This window comes from Lepisosteus oculatus, chromosome 14, assembly GCF_040954835.1.
Source record: "Lepisosteus oculatus isolate fLepOcu1 chromosome 14, fLepOcu1.hap2, whole genome shotgun sequence".
Lineage (NCBI taxonomy): Eukaryota > Metazoa > Chordata > Actinopteri > Semionotiformes > Lepisosteidae > Lepisosteus > Lepisosteus oculatus.
In genome coordinates, this window is record NC_090709.1 from 41,032,536 (window position 1) to 41,052,843 (window position 20,308).

General features: G+C 58.1%; 1 protein-coding gene across 1 annotated transcript; it reads right to left on the reverse strand.

Moving 5' to 3' along the window:
• Window positions 1–9,405: 9,405 nt before the first annotated feature.
• On the reverse strand, window positions 9,406–19,105 carry mgat1b (alpha-1,3-mannosyl-glycoprotein 2-beta-N-acetylglucosaminyltransferase b). The gene is made up of 3 exons (XM_069198315.1): window positions 18,509–19,105; window positions 11,026–11,851; window positions 9,406–10,199 (listed from the first exon to the last, which is right to left on the reverse strand). The coding sequence occupies exons 2-3, from the start codon at window positions 11,698–11,700 to the stop codon at window positions 9,501–9,503; spliced, it is 1,374 nt and encodes a 457-aa protein (XP_069054416.1). The 5' UTR covers window positions 11,701–11,851; window positions 18,509–19,105; the 3' UTR covers window positions 9,406–9,500.
• Window positions 19,106–20,308: the final 1,203 nt, after the last annotated feature.

The following is a 20,308-nucleotide window of genomic DNA, read 5'->3' on the forward strand; positions in this document are numbered from 1 at the left end:
CAGCGCCAGCAGTACCGCCTGCGGCCACCAGAGGGAGACACTCCTGTCTTCTCTCACAGCGGATCAGCTGTCACACTGCTCACAGGCTCCACAGCGCCGGCAGTACCGCCTGCGGCCACAGGAGGGAGACACTCCTGTCTTCTCTCACAGCGGATCAGCTGTCACACTGCTCACAGGCTCCACAGCGCCAGCAGTACCGCCTGCGGCCACAGGAGGGAGACAACGCGCCCGGGTTTCCGAGGTCTGGTCGAGACGCCGCTAATTTCCACGTGAGAATTTAAAAGCCCGCGTGGAATTGTCAAACGGGCTCCTAGGTCTCGCTTTTCCTACAACGTTAAAAAAAAAACATCATCTCTCAAGAGCAGAGGGTGAAGGTCAGTGTGTGTTTTCTGACGTCGGGGGAAGAGCCCCTGTTGTTTGAACTGTGGGGGCGCAGTGGGTCGGGTAGGGGAGGGCGTCTCGTCTTGGGGCCCTGCGGGTGCTCTCCGCTCTGGAGGGGCCTGGAGGAGCAGAGAGGACGATTCCCCACTGGGACGCAGGTCAAACAGGATTCTCACATCTGTGCTCAACGGGAGTGGTTGCTCTGTGGTTAAGGATCTGTGCCTGTGAGTGGAAGGTTGCTGTTCAAATCCTACCTCGTTGGGCCCCTGAGCAAGGCCCTTCACCCCAGCTGCTCCAGGGGCGCCGTGTAAGTCAAGTTCAAGTTTATTGTCATTACACTCATATTCATGGTATATGGTATAAGGAAATGCTCTTTAGCTAGCTCTCGGACATAAGTAGTACAAAGAGAGAAAAAAACAACAACGACAATACAATTGTGTAGCAAAAGAAAGACGGAGACAACAGGCAGTGTGCAAAAAACAACAACAGACGATGTGCACAAAAAAAACAACAACAGGCAGTGTTTAAAACTACAACAAGGTAACAGGTTATGTGCAAAAACATGCCTCAACGGAATGAGATAAAGGGATAGAACTGATAGGGAGTGAGCTTTTGACCTGTATGGGAGAGGGAGATTTTCAACATGTTTTGGGGTTTTTGGGAAGAAAGGAAGAAGGCACTGTGAGGTTCAGATCGTAGGCGAGAGTATAAATGTCTGACCCTGCGCTCTGACCCCCAGCTTCTCTCCCTGTCTGTGTGTCTCATGGAGAGCCAGCTGGGGTCTGCGAAGAGACACATTCCTAATGCAAGACATTGAATAGGGCTAATAAAGCAAGGTTATTATTATTATTATTATTATTATTATTATTATTATTATTATTAGGACGCGCCAGTCGGGTGGGGCTGCACGCTGCGGGCGGTGGAGGTGAGCCCCCCCTTATGGCGTTGGGAGTGGCAGACGAGAGGCCCCTCAGCCCATCTGGCCTGCCTGGTCGCTAGTGGTGGCTTGACCTGTGGATCTCCTAACCTGGCTGCTTTCCACCACAGGGCTGGGCAGCTTGTTCCCCACCCCCACCCCCCTCTGTGTACAGAAGAGCCCCCCTGTCCTGACTGGAGGAGCTCACCCAGCTGTGTCTGGAGAGAAGCCAGGGTATCGGCTTCAACCACGCGGCCGGGCAGCTTGTTCCCCACCCCCACCCCCCTCGGTGTACAGAAGAGCCTCCTGTCCTGACTGGAGGAGCTCACCCAGCTGTGTCTGGAGAGGAGCCAGGGTATCGGCTTCAACCACAGGGCTGGGCAGCTTGTTCCCCACCCCCGCCACCCTCTGTGTACAGAAGAGCCTCCTGTCCTGACTGGAGGAGCTCACCCAGCTGTGTCCTGAGAGGCGCCAGTGGACTGGTCACCCCTGAATGGCAGTGCTGGATGGGGCTTCGGCTCAGACGCGCTGGTCTTAGACGCCTGACTTCAGTCAGCGAAGACCTCAGGGGTCTCATTTTCAAGTCAGGTCTGACCCACAGCGACGTGTTGAGAAGGGAAGAGCTGAGAGAGCTGAGGGGTGTGGCCCTCTAGTAGTGTGGAGGCTGAGGCTGGGGGTGGTTGTGGCTGCTTGGCTGTGGGTTCGAGTCCTGGGCGAGAGCTGAGCTTTGTTTTCAGTATAGTTCTGCCCAATAGTGACATGTTGGGAAGTGAGCAGGCTGAGGAGGTGGTTGAGTGGCCCTGTAGCGTAGAGGGTTAAGGTCCTGGTGGAGGGAGGCTGTGGGTTGTGGGTTCGAGTCCGGGTGGGGTCCTGCTCTGTGTTTCTGACTCGGCTCTTGCCAGCAGTAACACAGTGATAAGGGAAGAGAGGGGACTGTGGGACTCTGTGGAGCAGGAGGTTGAGCCCTCATGGGCTGGAGGGACTGGTTGTGGGTTCGAGCCCAGCCTGAGCCCTGCGCCTTCTTTTCAATTCAACTCTTCCCAACCGCAGCAGGTTGAGAAGTAAAGATACTGGGGCTGAGTGCTGTGCGGCCCTGTAGTGGGGAGGTTAAGGTGCTGGCTTCTGGCTGGCTGGTTGTGGGTTCGTAGACCCCACCCTGCCTCCTGGGCCTTGTTTTCAATTAATCTCTTACCAACAGTAATGCACTGATAAGTAAAGAGATTGAGGCTCTGGGAGTGTGTGGCCCTGTAGTGTGGAGGTTAAGGCTGGGGATTCCCAGCTCTCTGGTTGTGGGTTCAAAACCCACTTGAGTCCTGAGTGTTGTTTTCAATAACATTCTTACTAACAGTAATACACTGATAAGTAAAGAGATTGAGGCTTTCTGAGTGTGTTGTCCTGTAGTGTGGAGGTTAAGTCTGTGCACTTATAGCGCTCTGGTTGTGGGTTCAAAACCCTGCCCTGCCTCCTGGGCCTTGTTTTCAATTAATCTCTTACCAACAGTAATACACTGATAAGTAAAGAGATTGAGGCTCTGCGAGTGTGTGGCCCTGTAGTGTGGAGGTTAAGGCTGTGGACTCCCAGCTCTCTGGTTGTGGGTTCATGTCCCACTCGAGTCCTGAGCCTTGTTTTCAAATTCTTACCAGCAGTGACACGTTGATAAGTACGAAACAGGGCTGTTGAGGAGTGTGCCTCTCTGGTGTGGAGGTTAAGGCTGTAGACTCCCAGTGGCCTGGTTGTGGGTTCAAATCCCACTTGAGTCCTCAGTGTTGTTTTCCATCAATCTCTTACCAACAGTAATACACTGATAAGTAAAGAGATTGAGGCTCTGCGAGTGTGTGGCCCTGTAGTGTGGAGGTTAAGGCTGTGGACTCGCAGCTCTCTGGTTGTGGGTTCAAATCCCGCTTGAGTCCTGAGCCTTGTTTTCAAAGTCTTACCAGCAGTGACACGTTGATAAGTACGAAACGGAGCTGTTGAGGAGTGTGCCTCTCTGGTGTGGAGGTTAAGGCTGTGGACTCCCAGCTCGCTGGTTGCAGGTTCAAGTCCTGCTGAGAGCAGTGTGCTTTCAGTTTAATTCTTCTCGACAGAAACGTGTTGATAAGCTGGGGGAGTTGTAAGGGTGGGTGGGAGGCCCAATAGAGGAGGGGTTAAGACACTGGCCTCCTGACTGCAGGGTCCTGGGTTCGAGTCCAGGCTGGGAGACGCAGGGTGAGGAGTGAGCAGGGGTCAGTGGTATGGACAAGTAACTAGATGAGCAGGGAGAGGGGCCTGGGATTTACCTTTTACTGAAATGTATGACGCAGTTGAAATTTTTCAGTAAAAGGTAAATCCCAGGCCCCTCTCCCTGCTCATCTAGTTACTTGTCCATACCACTGACCCCTGCTCACTCCTCACCCTGCGTCTCCCTCTCCGGCTCACCTCCCAGCCTGGACTCGAACCCAGGACCCTGCCGTCAGGAGGCCAGTGTCTTACCCCCTCCTCTATTGGGCCTCCCACCCACCCTTACAGCTCCCCCAGCTTATCAACACGTTTCTGTCGAGAAGAATTAAACTGAAAGCACACCGCTCTGAGCAGGACTTGAACCTGCAACCAGAGAGCTGGGAGTCCACAGCCTTAACCTCCACACCAGAGAGGCACACTCCTCAACAGCCCCGTTTCGTACTTATCAACGTGTCACTGCTGGTAAGAATTTGAAAACAAGGCTCAGGACTCAAGTGGGATTTGAACCCACAACCAGAGAGCTGTGAGCCCCCAACCTTAACCTCCACACTACAGGGCCACACACTCACAGAGCCTCAATCTCTTTACTTATCAGTGCATTACTGTTGGTAAGAGATTAATGGAAAACTACACTGAGGACTCAAGTGGGATTTGAACCCACAACCAGAGAGCTGGGAGTCCACAGCCTTAACCTCCACACCAGAGAGGCACACTCCTCAACAGCCCCGTTTCGTACTTATCAACGTTTCACTGCTGGTAAGACTTTGAAAACAAGGCTCAGGACTCGAGTGGGACATGAACCCACAACCAGAGAGCTGGGAGTCCACAGCCTTAACCTCCACACCAGAGAGGCACACTCCTCAACAGCCCCGTTTCGTACTTATCAACGTTTCACTGCTGGTAAGACTTTGAAAACAAGGCTCAGGACTCGAGTGGGACATGAACCCACAACCAGAGAGCTGGGAGTCCACAGCCTTAACCTCCACACCAGAGAGAGACGCTCCTCAGCCCCGTTTCGTACTTATCAACGTGTCACTGCTGGTAAGAATTTGAAAACAAGGCTCAGGACTCAAGTGGGACATGAACCCACAACCAGAGAGCTGGGAGTTCACAGCCTTAACCTCCACACTAGAGAGACACACTCACAGAGCCTCAATCTCTTTACTTATCAGTGCATTACTGTTGGTAAGAATGTTATTGAAAACTACACTGAGAACTCAAGTGGGATTTGAACCCACAACCAGGCTGCTGGGAGTCTACAGACTTAACCTCCACACTACAGGGCCACACATGCAAAGAGCCTCAATCTCTTTACTTATCAGTGTATTATTGTTGGTAAGAGTTTAATGGAAAACAACACTGAGGACTCAAGTGGGATTTGAACCCACAACCAGAGAGCTGGGAGTCCACAACCTTAACCTCCACACCAGAGAGGCACACTCCTCAACAGCCTCGTTTCGTACTTATGAACGTGTCACTGCTGGTAAGAATTTGAAAACAAGCCACAGGGCTCAAGTGGGACTTGAACCCACAACCAGAGAGCGATAAGCCCACAGCCTTAAACCTCCACACTACAGGGCCATACACTCACAGAGCCTCAATCTCTTTACTTATCAGTGTATTACTGTTGGTAAGAGATTGATGGAAAACACTGAGAACTCAAGTGGGACTTGAACCCACAACCAGGCAGTTAAGAGCTCACAGCCTTTAACCTCTACACTAGAGAGCTACAGCTACAAGCCAACTCTCTGTACTTATCAGTGCATTACTGTTGGTAAGAGATTAATTGAAAACAACACTCAGGACTGAGCCTGTGTTTGAACCCACAACCAGAGAGCTGGGAGTCCACAGCCTTCACCTCCACCCTACCAGACCACACAGATTTCACTGCCATCTCTTCACTTATCAGCATGTTAATGTTGGTAAGAAATTAACCGAAAACCAGGTGCAGGTGCCCCCACCTGGATTCGAACCCAGAACCCCTCCCCCACAGACCCCTGGTGCTGCTCAGCCCTGTCTGCTAGAGAGCTACACGAGCTGCTGGCCCAGCGTCTTTACTTATCTCTGTGTTACTGGTCATGAGACTCGCCCACAAACCTCACCCAGCAGGACTTCAACACACATTCCCCCCACACTGCGCTACACAACACAGGGCGTTACACAGTCACACCCCACACTGCGCTACACAACACAGGGCGTTACACAGTCACACCCCACACTGTGCTACACAACACACTGCGCTACACAACACACTGTGATACACAGCCACAACACACACTGCGCTGTACTACACAGCCACACCCCATACTGCACTACACAACACACTGCGTTACACAACACACCCCACACTGCGCCACACAACACACTGCGCTACACAGCCACACCCCACACTGCGCTACACAACCACAACACACAATGCGCTACACAGCTACAACACACACTGCCCTGCACTACACACTGTGCTACACCCCACACTGCGCTACACAGCCACAACACACACTGTGCTACACAACACAGGGCGTTACACAGTCACACCCCACACTGCGCTACACAACACACTGCCCTGCACTACACACTGTGCTACACAGCCACAACACACACTGTGCTACACAACACAGGGCGTTACACAGCCACACCCCACACTGCGCTACACAACACACTGCGCTACACAGCTACAACACACACTGCGCTGCACTACACAGCCACACCACACACTGCCTCACAGCGAGACCGGGTACAAGCGCTTTTCTCTATGAAACACCGACCGCGACGCGACATGCTGTCACCCGTCACATTGAAACGACTCGAAACGCAGCCCGTCAAAAAGCGGCCACAGTTTATTTATTCCAGGACTCAGACCTCAGACAGATACCTGCGTGCCCCGGCCCGATGCGCGCAAGGCAAGAAAGACCCCTCTGGATGAGCTGCTAGCAAACTGGAGTTTGCCTTCATCATCACACGCCCCGGTAGGAGGTGACGTTCCGCGGCGCGGCCACTTGGCGGCGACATTGCTACACGCGTGGATGAGGCGGCGGTGGCGGTCGTTCCGCCCAGCGGCCGCCAGGGGGAGCTCTCGGCCGCTCTCGCCGGGCACAGCGCCCGCGGTTCCGGCTGGAAAGCCCCATCAGCGGCCCCGGCGGGGGGGGGGGGGGAGAGGAAGAGGAGGAGGAGGAGGAGGAGGGGTTACACCAGCACAGGACTCTGCTCCTCCGGAAACAGCAGGAGGCACACAGGCAGGAAACAGGAAACAGGAAACAGGCCAGGAAGCAGGCTGAGCCCCAGCAGAGCCGCTGCATGTGAAGCCTGCTCCACCCCCGCCGTACAACACTTCTGTCTGCCCCAGATCGCCGGGGCCTCTGTCTGTCCCCTCCCTGTCCCTCCTCCGGCCAGCACAGCGTCCCCTCCAGGGCCAGGGCCTCTGTCTGTCCCCTCCCTGTCCCTCTCCGGCCCGCACAGCGCCCCCTCCAGGGCCAGGGCCTCTGTCTGTCCCCTCCCTGTCCCTCCTCCAGGGCCAGGGGCTCTGTCTGTCCCCTCCCTGTCCCTCCTCCGGCCCGCACAGCGTCCCCTACAGGGCCTCTGTCTGTCCCCTCCCTGTCCCTCCTCCAGGGCCAGGGCCTCCGTCTGTCCCCTCCCTGTCCCTCCTCCGGCCCGCACAGCGCCCCCTCCAGGGCCAGGGCCTCCGTCTGTCCCCTCCCTGTCCCTCCTCCGGCCAGCACAGCGTCCCCTCCAGGGCCAGGGCCTCCGTCTGTCCCCTCCCTGTCCCTCCTCCGGCCAGCACAGCGTCCCCTCCAGGGCCAGGGCCTCCGTCTGTCCCCTCCCTGTCCCTCTTCCAGCCCGCACAGCGTCCCCTCCAGGGCCTCTGTCTGTCCCCTCCCTGTCCCTCCTCCGGCCAGCACAGCGCCCCCTCCATACCCGGGGGGCCGGGCGAGCCCCTCGTTAACCCACTCTGCTCTGTAACTTGCGCGCTGAGCCCCGGGGAGACCCTCCCTTTGTCCTGGAGGAGGCCGAGCTCCGGGGAGAGACCCCCGAACCCCGGCCCGTCAGCGCCCCCGCGGACAGTGAGCCCCAACTGCCCCACCACCACCACCTCCCCACAACCGGCCAGTCCCCCCCTCCCCCCAGAGCTCCGGGAGCCCAGCTGCTTGCTGGGAGACACCCCCAGCTGCCCCACCCACCCCCCCCCAGGACGAAGCGCTCAGGTGGAGGAGTCAGTCACCAGGACATCTTTATTCCAGGAGAATCCTGCCCATTAACAGACACCCCAGGCAAAGCTGAGGGGCTCCCCTGGGGGTGAGGGGGGGACCCCCACTCGCGGGGAAACGGCCGGCGAAATTCAAACCAAACGATCCGGAGATCCGGGGCCAAACCAAACCCCCCCAAAAAAAGGAAATCGATTAAAAATTAATATAGACTTTTAATATTCCTACATATCGCCGACACCCTCCCCGCCACCCCCAAGACCTCCGAGCCCACGCGGTGTTCATATATTTATATCAAAATACAAATATATCGGCAGAATCAAACCCTGCAATGGAAACGAGAGGGAAAAAAAAACACGACAATCACTGGTTTCCTGTGGAGACTAATCCAGACCCTACTGGTCAGAGGTCCAATTCCACACCAACGCAGCTGACCGGACTGGGGGCTGGACTAGTGACTCACTGGGATTATAATCAGACTCCCAGTGACACTGACGGAGCAGTCTGGGACTCTCCAGGCTGGACTGGACTGACTGGACTGGGAGCTGAATGAGTTCTTCACTGGGATTATAATCAGACTCCAGTGACACTGACAGAGCAGTCTGTGACTCTCCAGGCTGGACTGGACTGGGTGGACTGGGAGCTGGATGAGTTCTTCACTGGGATTATAATCAGACTCCAGTGACACTGACGGAGCAGTCTGAGGCTCTCCAGGCTGGACTGGACTGACTGGACTGGGAGCTGGATGAGTTCTTCACTGGGATTATAATCAGACTCCAGTGACACTGACAGAGCAGTCTGAGGCTCTCCAGGCTGGACTGGACTGACTGGACTGGGAGCTGGATGAGTTCTTCACTGGAATTATAATCAGACTCCAGTGACACTGACAGAGCAGTCTGGGACTCTCCAGGCTGGACTGGACTGACTGGGCTGGGAGCTGGATGAGTTCTCCACTGGGATTATAATCAGACTCCCAGTGACACTGACAGAGCAGTCTGGGACTCTCCAGGCTGGACTGGACTGGGTGGACTGGGAGCTGGATGAGTTCTTCACTGGGATTATAATCAGACTCCAGTGACACTGACAGAGCAGTCTGAGACTCTCCAGGCTGGACTGGACTGACTGGACTGGGAGCTGGACTAGTTCTCCACTGGGATTATAATCAATTATTCGCAGGCAATCTCTGGCTTCCAACGCGCCGACGATGATTATGATGTGGGATCATGTGGTCATCTTCATCTTCATCCCCCACACCCCAAAAACACCCCCCTCCCCCATCCCCCGTCACCCTCCTTTAACATCAAGTGGAAAATTAAAACAGTAGCGAAATATTAATATATACTTATATGTGTGTGTGTATATAAACAACTCGTTAAAATCTCCGATCTTCGAGTGCGGGGGGGGGCCCCCCTACACCCCCCCCAAAACAAAAGCAGGCCCAGCACGGGTGGGTGGGAGAGCTCCGCGGCGGCCCCTGTCAACCGGGGCGCTGTGCGCTGTGGTGGGTGGGGGGGGGCTGGTTTAGGGTCCGACGGCGCTCTGCAGCTCCTTAACGAGCTCGTTAAGGCCCCCTGCGGCCCAGTCCGTCTCTCTCTCGTTCTCCTGGGGGCGTCGGCAGACTGGGGGGGTTCCCCGATGGGGGGGGGGGGCGTCCCCACCTGCATGCGCCGCCACCCCCACCCTCCTCCTCCTCCTCCTCCCAGCTCCCCCCCTGCGGACCAGCGGCCCTCTGGTCCGTCTGGGAGCCCCTTGCGGGGCAGGGCGGTGGCGCTGGGGGGGGGGCGGTGCTAGCTCCAGGTGGTGTCGTACCCGCTCCACCCCGGCGGGGGCGCCAGGTAGACCCGGCGGCCACGGTGCAGGAAGCTGACCACGCCGCGGTAGCCGGCGCGCGGCACGCCGGACTTGAGGTCGTCCATGACGCCCAGCGCCTTGGCCAGGGCCTTGAAGGCGTCGCGGGTGGCGTACTGCACCCGGACGGGCCCGGCGCCCGGCGCCCGGCCCGCCTGCAGCTCCTCGGCCCGCGCCAGGGGGGCGCCGTAGACCCGCCGCTCGAACGCGCGGTCGTACTCCTCCCGCCGCAGGTAGGCCAGGTCCAGCCGCCCGAAGGCCACGTAGCGGGCGTTGAGCTGGATGTCGCGCAGGTACTGGTCGAAGAACTGGCCCAGGCTGACCCCCCGGCGCCCGAAGGTCAGGGTGCGCGACACCTCGGGGCGCACGCAGGCCCGCCCCCGCCGCTGCTCGGGCCGGCGCATCCAGTCGTCCCAGAAGGCGGCGGGCCACTTGGGCGCCAGCTCGGCCCACAGCTCCCGCCGCAGCAGCCAGCCCAGGCCCGGGAAGAAGTCGGTGCGGTGCAGCAGCTCGGGGTCGCCGGCGTCCACCAGCCCCGCCCGGCCGTTGTCGTTCCAGGCCGACACGCACCACAGCGAGGGGTCCTGCTGCAGCAGGGGGTACAGGGCGCGGAAGTACTCGAAGAAGTCGGGGGCCACCTGCGGGAGGAGAGAGAGAGAGGGGGGGTGGATGGGATTGGCACTGCTGTCGTCGTGACTGCGCCTTACTCTTGTATAGCGCCTGGCCGGACCCTCCCCTCGGAGCTCTTCCCAGGTCAGGGGGATCCCCTCCTCCAGCCCCCCCAGTGTGTACCCCACCTGGGTGATGCTCCAGTCCGCTCAGCACACAGCAGCTCTCAGTGGGGAGGAGAGCAGAGGGATGGAGCCAGTTCAGAGAGGGGGGTGATTAGGAGGCCATGATGGGTCAAGACCAGAGTGGGGGGGGGAGAGGGCCCCTACAGTACATTAACCCTTCCCCGGGTGAGGGAGAGGAGGTGAATGCAGACACGCCGATGAAGGGGCCACCCGTCTCCTCCCTCTCTCTCCCGGCCCTGAGTAATCTGATTGGTGTAATCCGCTCAGTCGCTGAAGAGCTAATCGGAGGGGGACAAGCCTGCTCAGCACTGCCGGGATTAGATGACACACCGTCCTGAACGCCTGGAGACGGGGGGGGGGGCATTTGGTAACTAGAACTGAACTGATCCGAGGAGCTCCCCCCAGCTTGTTCCCCACCCCCGCCCCCCTCTGTGTACAGAAGAGCCTCCTGTCCTGACTGGAGGAACTCACCCAGCTGTGTCTGGAGAGAAGCCGGGGTATCGGCTTCAACCACACGGGCTGGGCAGCTTGTTCCCCACCCCCACCACCCTCTGTGTACAGAAGAGCCTCCTGCCCTCACCGGAGGGAGCTCAACCACGCGGGCTGGGCCGGCCTGTTCCCCACCCCCGCCGCCCTCTGCGTACAGGTCGCCCTCCCCCCCCCCCCTCACCTCCAGGTCGTCCTCCACCACGATGGCGGCGCTGTGCCCCAGGGTGTCGAAGACCTGGCCCAGCGCCCAGCGGTAGTGCCGGGCGATCCGGTAGTAGCCCTGGAACTTGCGGTGCTCGGGCCGCAGGGGCGGGTCGGACAGGTCGGGCTGGCGAAGGTGGGCCACCCGGTCGCCGTAGGAGGCGATGACCCGGGCGGTCTCGGCGTGGCCGCAGTCCTGGCTCACGACGATGGGGTGCAGCTCGGCCGAGGGCCGGTACTGCAGCAGCTTGTCCAGGCAGCGCCGGACCGTGGGCCGGTCGCAGGCGATGACCAGCACCGGGATCACGGCCGGGGCCGGCGTGGCGGCGGGCCCCGCGGACGCCGGGGGGCCCTCGCCCTTCCTCCCCCCGGCCCGGCGGTCCCACAGGGCCCGGTGGCGCTGGATCTGCTGCAGCAGGAGCTTCTGGGTCTCCAGCTCCTTCTCCACCTCCTCGGCCAGGCGCACCACCTCCCCGGCCAGCCCCCCGGGCCCGGCCCCGCCCCCGGCCCCGCCCCCGCCGGGCTCGGCCCCGCCCCGGCCCGCCCCCAGCCCGCCCAGCGGGGGGCGCCCCCACAGGAAGAGCAGCAGCAGGGCGTTCCAGGCGACGAAGAGGAGGGCGCCGCACAGGATCAGGGAGCCTTTTTTGCGCACCATGGCCGAGGGGAGGGGGGGGTGGGGCGGCGCAGGGGCGAAACGCGCAGGGGAGGGGGGAGAGGAAAGGGGGAGGGGGGGGGACAGAGGGGAGGGGGAGGAGGGAGAGAGAGGGAGGCCTGGTCTGGCTGCTCCTTAACCTACAGCCATGAACCTGCGAGAGAGAGAGAGAGAGAGAGATGTCACTGTCTGTCGACGTTGTGTTAAACACACACTCACACGCAAACACACGCAAACACACGCAAACACACGCAAACACACACAGAGAACATGCTGGCTCTGTAATGTCCGTCAATGGATAATTGTTGATTGTCTCTGCTTTGGCAAAACCGATCATACCCTTCTGAATCGGGGAGAGAGAGAGACACAGACACACACAGGGAGAGGCAGAGACGCACAGACGCACACAGGGAGAGGCAGAGACGCACAGACGCACACAGGGAGAGGCAGAGACGCACAGACGCACACAGGGAGAGGCAGAGACGCACAGACGCACACAGGGAGAGGCAGAGACGCACAGACGCACACAGGGAGAGGCAGAGACGCACAGACGCACACAGGGAGAGGCAGAGGCGCACAGACGCACACAGGGAGAGGCAGAGACGCACAGACGCACACAGGGAGAGGCAGAGACGCTCAGACGCACACAGGGAGAGGCAGAGACGCTCAGACGCACACAGGGAGAGGCAGAGACGCTCAGACGCACACAGGGAGAGGCAGAGACACACGCACACACAGGGAGAGGCAGAGACACACGCACACACAGGGAGAGGCAGAGACACACGCACACACAGGGAGAGGCAGAGACACACGCACACACAGGGAGAGGCAGAGACACACACACAGGGAGAGGGGCCAGGACAGCACACAGAAGCAGATCTCAGACAGGCCCCAGACCACGAGCCACTCGGAGACGATCCTCCGCACAAGCCTCACGGGGAGAGAGCTGGCGGCGCTCAGCAGGGGGTGCCCTAGCCCCCAGGGGTGCGCGTCTCCCCCTCGCCTGAGAGCTTGTTCCAGTACTACAGCGCCTGGAGCTCATCCGACACCCCCACCAGAACCCAGCGGCCTGGCGGCCACAGTTCCCAGCCGCCTGATCATGACCCTTATCTAAAACACATGTTCTACAACAAACAACCGAGAGAGAGAGAGAGAGAGAGATGTCACTGTCTGTCGACGTTGTGTTAAACACACACTCACACGCAAACACACGCAAACACACGCAAACACACACAGAGAACATGCTGGCTCTGTAATGTCCGTCAATGGATAATTGTTGATTGTCTCTGCTTTGGCAAAACCGATCATACCCTTCTGAATCGGGGAGAGAGAGAGACACAGACACACACAGGGAGAGGCAGAGACGCACAGACGCACACAGGGAGAGGCAGAGACGCACAGACGCACACAGGGAGAGGCAGAGACGCACAGACGCACACAGGGAGAGGCAGAGACGCACAGACGCACACAGGGAGAGGCAGAGACGCACAGACGCACACAGGGAGAGGCAGAGACGCACAGACGCACACAGGGAGAGGCAGAGGCGCACAGACGCACACAGGGAGAGGCAGAGACGCACAGACGCACACAGGGAGAGGCAGAGACGCTCAGACGCACACAGGGAGAGGCAGAGACGCTCAGACGCACACAGGGAGAGGCAGAGACGCTCAGACGCACACAGGGAGAGGCAGAGACACACGCACACACAGGGAGAGGCAGAGACACACGCACACACAGGGAGAGGCAGAGACACACGCACACACAGGGAGAGGCAGAGACACACGCACACACAGGGAGAGGCAGAGACACACACACAGGGAGAGGGGCCAGGACAGCACACAGAAGCAGATCTCAGACAGGCCCCAGACCACGAGCCACTCGGAGACGATCCTCCGCACAAGCCTCACGGGGAGAGAGCTGGCGGCGCTCAGCAGGGGGTGCCCTAGCCCCCAGGGGTGCGCGTCTCCCCCTCGCCTGAGAGCTTGTTCCAGTACTACAGCGCCTGGAGCTCATCCGACACCCCCACCAGAACCCAGCGGCCTGGCGGCCACAGTTCCCAGCCGCCTGATCATGACCCTTATCTAAAACACATGTTCTACAACAAACAACCGAGAGAGAGAGAGAGAGAGAGAGGAGACAGGGGTCAGGGGTCAGGGGTCAGGGGTCAGGGAGAGAGACAGGAAAATACGCAGGATTAGGGAGAGACAGCAGAGAGGACAGGAGGTGACAGAGACAGGGAGACAGGAGGAGAGACAGGAGCAGGCAGGGGTGAGAGACAGGACGAGGGAGACAGGTAACGCAGTGAAACGCACAGGGGGAGGGGAGCTGCGAAGGCTCGGACGGAGCCGTCACGCCCCAGCACCCCTGCCTCCCTGCGCCCCAAGACCAGAGCGTGACCCCCCCGCCGTGCCAGACCCCGCCGGAGCAGGGGTAGGAGGAGAGCTGGGAAAACACCCCTCCCGACAACCCGACCAGCCAGGACTCCCAACCGGAGCGCCTGACACACAATTTTCAATTCAGTTCAAGGTGCTTTACTCTATCGCACACTCTCATACACACACTCTCGCACACACTTACACTCTCTCTATCGCACACTCTCTCGTACACTCGCACACTCTCTCTATCGCACACTCTCTCGCACACACTTACACTCTCTCTATCGCACACTCTCTCGTACACTCGCACACTCTCTCTATCGCACACTCTCTCGTACACTCGCACACTCTCTCTATCGCACACTCTCTCGTACACTCGCACACTCTCTCTATCGCACACTCTCTCGTACACTCGCACACTCTCTCTATCGCACACTCTCTCGTACACTCGCACACTCTCTCATACACACACTCTCATACACACACTTACACTCTATCGCACACTCTCGCACACACTTACACTCTCTCTATCGCACACTCTCGTACACACTCTCGCACACACTTACACTCTCTCTATCGCACACTCTCATACACACTCTCGCACACACTTACACTCTCTCTATCGCACACTCTCATACACACTCTCGTACACACTTACACTCTCTCTATCGCACACTCTCGTACACACTCTCTCGTACACTCGCAGTCTCTCTATCGCACACGCTCTCTATCGCACACACTTACACGCTCTCTATCGCACACTCTCTCGCACACACTCACAGCACGCGCGCGCCCGCGGACAGGCACACGGATCCAGGAAACCCCCGGAACACTTCGCAGAACACCGGACGAGAGGAAAGAACTCCAGGCTCTGTTCTTACAGCGAGACGGCCGAGGGAGAGGAGACACCTTCGTCCAGGCAGGGGAACGGCGCGGCCAGCCCGCCCGCGCGCCCGCGCGAGAGAGAGAGAGACGAAAACAGAGGCAGAGAGAAACTCCGGCGCAGCCAGACCGAGGGAATGCCTCTCACAGAAAATCCCCGCAGGATTGTATTACAAACTCCCCCTCTCCTCCCCCTCCTCCTCCCTCAGTTTCGGAAACGTGTCAGCGCTCAGTAGGCTACCGCAGAGGAAAAGGAGGTCAAAGTGCGCGCGGCAGAAAATACCTTCCCGAACTCTGTTAACCACTTGTGGGAAGTCACGCAAGGCTTTTACAGGGTCAGGGGCAAGAGACAGCCCCCCGAGTGCCTGTGACCTGAGGGTAAAGAGTCGCACCCGATTCCGGCGTCCAACGGCGCGCGCAGGGTAAGGGGAGTCACACCGGATAACCTCTATGAACACGTGTGAACGACAAAAGGAGAGTCACGCCGGATTCCCCTGGAAACCCGCGGGACGCGTGTCGAGGCGGCGGCACCGGATTCCCTCGCAAAACAGTCTTCAGGCAGAGAGTCGCATCGGATTCCCGTTATGCAGCAGTGTGTAAAGAGAGTCACACCAGATCGCCTTATAAAACAAGATGTCAAGAGAGTCACACCAGATCCCCCAGTGTGAACAGGGTGTAAAGAGAGTCACACCAGATTCCCCAGTGTGAACAGTGTGTAAAGAGAGTCACACCAGATTCCCCAGTGTGAACAGGGTGTAAAGAGAGTCACACCAGATCCCCCAGTGTGAACAGGGTGTAAAGAGAGGCAGAGCAGATTCCCGTTATACAGCAGTATGTAAAGAGAGTCACACCAGATTCCCCAGTGTGAACAGTGTGTAAAGAGAGTCACACCAGATTCCCCAGTGTGAACAGTGTGTAAAGAGAGGCAGAGCAGATTCCCTTATAAAACAAGATGTAAAAGAGAGTCACACAAGATTCCCTTATAAAATTAAAAAGTGTGGAGTCACACCAGACTTATAAAAGTGTGTGAACAGGGTGTACAGAGTCACACCACCTCCCCTTATAAGGCGCCACGAGTCTCACTGGGGTGGTTTGATCAGGAACAGCAGGGCAGAGGAACTGCAGCTTTCTGGGCAAGAAAACGAGTCTCCATGGGACCTGCTGGTCAGAGAACACCCAGCTCTCTGTCTGGACCGCAGGGCGGCTGAAAACATGAAACAGCGGGAACACAGACAGGCTCAAACGCAGTTTTAAGGGAAACTTTCCAGCTCGGCAGGCTGTAAAACCGACTCGTGCAGGGTATCGCATCTCATCATGCACGTCAGGCAGACGCAGGTGTTCCTTTTAACGGCTTGGAAACACCTGCGGTTTCACCGAAAAAACCCTACCGCGCCAGGATCAGAAACATCCCGCTGCGTTTCAAGACGCGCAAGAACTCTGAAACCGAGGCAACAGCTGCAGAAAAACCTCAAACTCCGTCCTTCTCAACTGCAACCTCACCCTCACACTCCTCCTCCTCCTCAGATCTGTACACGACTGGAGAGACACTCAGTCTGATCACCTCCAGCTTCACCCTCACACTCCTCCTCCTCAGATCTGTACAGGACTGGAGAGACACTCAGTCTGATCACCTCCAGCTTCACCCTCACACTCCTCCTCCTCAGATCTGTACACGACTGGAGAGACACTCAGTCTGATCACCTCCAGCTTCACCCTCACACTCCTCCTCCTCCTCAGATCTGTACAGGACTGGAGAGACACTCAGTCTGATCACCTCCAGCTTCACCCTCACACTCCTCCTCCTCCTCAGATCTGTACAGGACTGGAGAGACACTCAGTCTGATCACCTCCAGCTTCACCCTCACACTCCTCCTCCTCCTCAGATCTGTACAGGACTGGAGAGACACTCAGCCTGATCACCTCCAGCTTCACCCTCACACTCCTCCTCCTCAGATCTGTACAGGACTGGAGAGACACTCAGTCCAGCTCCTGTGCTGTATAGACAGGACAGACAGGATAAACCAGTTCTCTCCAAACAGGTAAAGAGAAAAGGAACACGAGAACTTCACTAAGTTCCCTTTTTAAGAACACAATAACGAGAAAACTGAGACCGGTGGGAAAAAGCGTATACAGCCGATGGGACCCTGCGTGTGTGTGTCCGTGTTACTGCGAAAGAGTGTGTTGGGTGTGTGTGTTTGCGAGACGATAGTGTGACAGTGTGTATAACAGTGTGTTGGAGAGAGTGTGTGTGTGTGTCAGACTTCGAGTGCATCAGAGTGCCAGAACAGGTGTGGTACGATCAGTGAGCCGTGATCCGTGACCGGGTCAATATTTGCATTGTAGAGTCAGAACAAAGCCTGAGGTAACACAAAACAGCACTAGAGACACTACACTCATACCTGTACATAGACACCTGGTGTCCAGACTGAACAGCTGCTCCAATATGTCCAGACAGGTGAGTGTGTACAGTGTGTCAAGTAAGAGTCTGGACAGGTGTTTCTGTACAGTGTGTCCAGTGAGAGTGTGGACAGGTGAGTGTGTCCAGTGAGAGTGTGGACAGTGTGTCCAGTGAGAGTGTGGACAGGCGAGTGTGGACAGTGTGTCCAGTGAGAGTGTGGACAGGCGAGTGTGGACAGTGTGTCCAGTGAGAGTGTGGACAGGCGAGTGTGGACAGTGTGTCCAGTGAGAGTCTGGACAGGCGAGTGTGTACAGTGTGTCCAGTGAGAGTCTGGACAGGCGAGTGTGTCCAGTGAGAGTCTGGACAGGCGAGTGTGTCCAGTGAGAGTCTGGACAGGCGAGTGTGTCTCTACAGTGTGTCCAGTGAGAGTCTAGACAGGTGGGTGTGTCTCTACAGTGTGTCCAGTGAGAGTCTGGACAGGTGGGTGTGTCTCTACAGTGTGTCCAGTGAGAGTCTGGACAGGTGGGTGTGTCTCTACAGTGTGTCCAGTGAGAGTCTGGACAGGTGGGTGTGTCTCTACAGTGTGTCCAGTGAGAGTGTGGACAGGCGAGTGTGTACAGTGTGTCCAGTAAGAGTCTGGACAGGCGAGTGTGTCCAGTGTGTCCAATGAGAGTCTGGACAGGCGAGTGTGTACAGTGTGTCCAGTAAGAGTCTGGACAGGCGAGTGTGTACAGTGTGTCCAATGAGAGTCTGGACAGGCGAGTGTGTACAGTGTGTCCAGTAAGAGTCTGGACAGGCGAGTGTGTACAGTGTGTCCAGTAAGAGTCTGGACAGGCGAGTGTGTCCAGTGTGTCCAGTAAGAGTCTGGACAGGCGAGTGTGTACAGTGTGTCCAGTAAGAGTCTGGACAGGCGAGTGTGTCCAGTGTGTCCAGTAAGAGTCTGGACAGGCGAGTGTGTACAGTGTGTCCAGTGAGAGTCTGGACAGGCGAGTGTGTCTCTACAGTGTGTCCAGTAAGAGTCTGGACAGGCGAGTGTGTACAGTGTCTGTACACCGGGTATCACACACAGCGGCACAAGACAGTACACGGTGACCACACACACACTCCGCACCCGTGTCCGTGCTGCCCGGGACCGCACCGAACCGAGCGATCGCACCTGGGACACACTGCTGCTGTCCGGCCGCCGTCTCCGCTGTCCAACTCTCCGGGTCCGCTACCCGCGTGTCAGCACCTCCCCATCGCCGCCGGCCCCCCTCCTGCTCCCGCTCCCCGTCCGATCTCCCGCTCTCTCCGGCTTCCCGACGGCTACCGGGGATCCGCCATTGACTCTCCGGCAGAAAAAAAACATCCGACGGCGACCCGACGGGCAGGAGGGAACGTCTTTACCACCCAGAGGGCGACCGTCTCTTGCCCTCTCCCGGTTTAGGCCACAGAGACGAACTCAAGTACCGGAGCGGGAGGGGAGGGTGGAGAGGGGAGGGAAAAAAAAAGAGCAGAACTCCACAGCCGCCCAGCCTCGCTCGCAAACACACACACACACTCCCTCCTCTCCGCCACAACACCACTTCCGGACTGCCTGGAACGGGAAGTCCCGCCCCCCCCGCGGCCCCAGCGCTTCCTCCCAGCAACCCCCCGGCCTCCTGAGCGTCTCCCCTAGCAACTGTAGCGCGGCGCGTCAGAGCCGCCGAGGGGGGAGTTGGCCTGCTGTGATTGGGCGATGGCAGAGGAGGCGGGGACAGGAGCAGGGACTGGGACACGCCCCCCCTCCTCCTCCTCCTCCTGCTCAGCAGCACACAGAGCTGCTCCGGCTAGGAGCTTGATTTTCACATCGATTACAAAATAAAACATTTTATGACGTTAGTTAGATGCGACGCCATTTGAATTTCACGTTTAACATTGTAGCGGGAGAAAAGGCTGCATTTGCAGGTGCACACTGGTGGGGGTGGAGGGGATCCCCAATACCTGTAAAGCGCTTTGAGTGGAGTGTCCAGAAAAGCGCTATATAAGTGTCAGCAATTATTATTATTATTTGCGTTCGAACTCCACGAAAGTGCGTTATCGGCGCCATCAGCCTGGCAAAGCCAGCTTGTTCCCAACAACACAAACCGGAGGACTGGAGCGGAACATCACAGAGACGTGCGACTATACACAGAGGGGGGTGGGGGTGGGGAACAAGCTGCCCAGCCCTGTGGTTGAAGCCGATACCCTGGCTCCTCTCCAGACACAGCTGGGTGAGCTCTTCCAGTCAGGACAGGGGGGCTCTTCTGTACACAGAGGGGGGTGGGGGTGGGGAACAAGCTGCCCAGCCCTGTGGTTGAAGCTGATACCCTGGCTTCTCTCCAGACACAGCTGGGTGAGCTCCTCCAGTCAGGACAGGAGGCTCTTCTGTACACAGAGGGGGGTGGGGGTGGGGAACAAGCTGCCCCAGCCCTGTGGTTGAAGCCGATGCCCTGGCTTCTCTCCAGACACAGCTGGGTGAGCTCCTCCAGTCAGGACAGGGGGGGGCTCTTCTGTACACAGAGGGTGGCGGGGGTGGGGAACAAGCTGCCCAGCCCTGTGGTTGAAGCCGATACCCTGGCTTCTCTCCAGACACAGCTGGGTGAGCTCCTCCAGTCAGGACAGGAGGCTCTTCTGTACACAGAGGGTGGTGGGGGTGGGGAACAAGCTGCACAGCCCTGTGGTTGAAGCCGATACCCTGGCTCCTCTCCAGACACAGCTGGGTGAGCTCCTCCAGTCAGGACAGGGGGGGGGGGCTCTTCTGTACACAGAGGGTGGCGGGGGTGGGGGTTAATTCACTGGACTTTCCCACAGCTGGGCGCTCTGCGCCAGGAGAAACGGCTTAGCTCTGGGCGGCCCACCCCCAGACCCCGGTACTCTGCACGTTTCCTCTCCAGCCCCAGTCTTAACCCCGGCCCGTGACGGTCTGAACGGGGGGGGCCGACCGGAGCCCCTCCCA

Excerpts from the sequence above, each read along its gene's own strand:
- mgat1b (XM_069198315.1), bottom strand. The coding sequence starts at position 11,700 with ATGGTGCGCAAAAAAGGCTCCCTGATCCTGTGCGGCGCCCTCCTCTTC. Across the intron at positions 10,200-11,025 it reads TGGTGGAGGACGACCTGGAG|GTGGCCCCCGACTTCTTCGA; the intron begins GTGAGGGGGGGG and ends CTCCTCCCGCAG.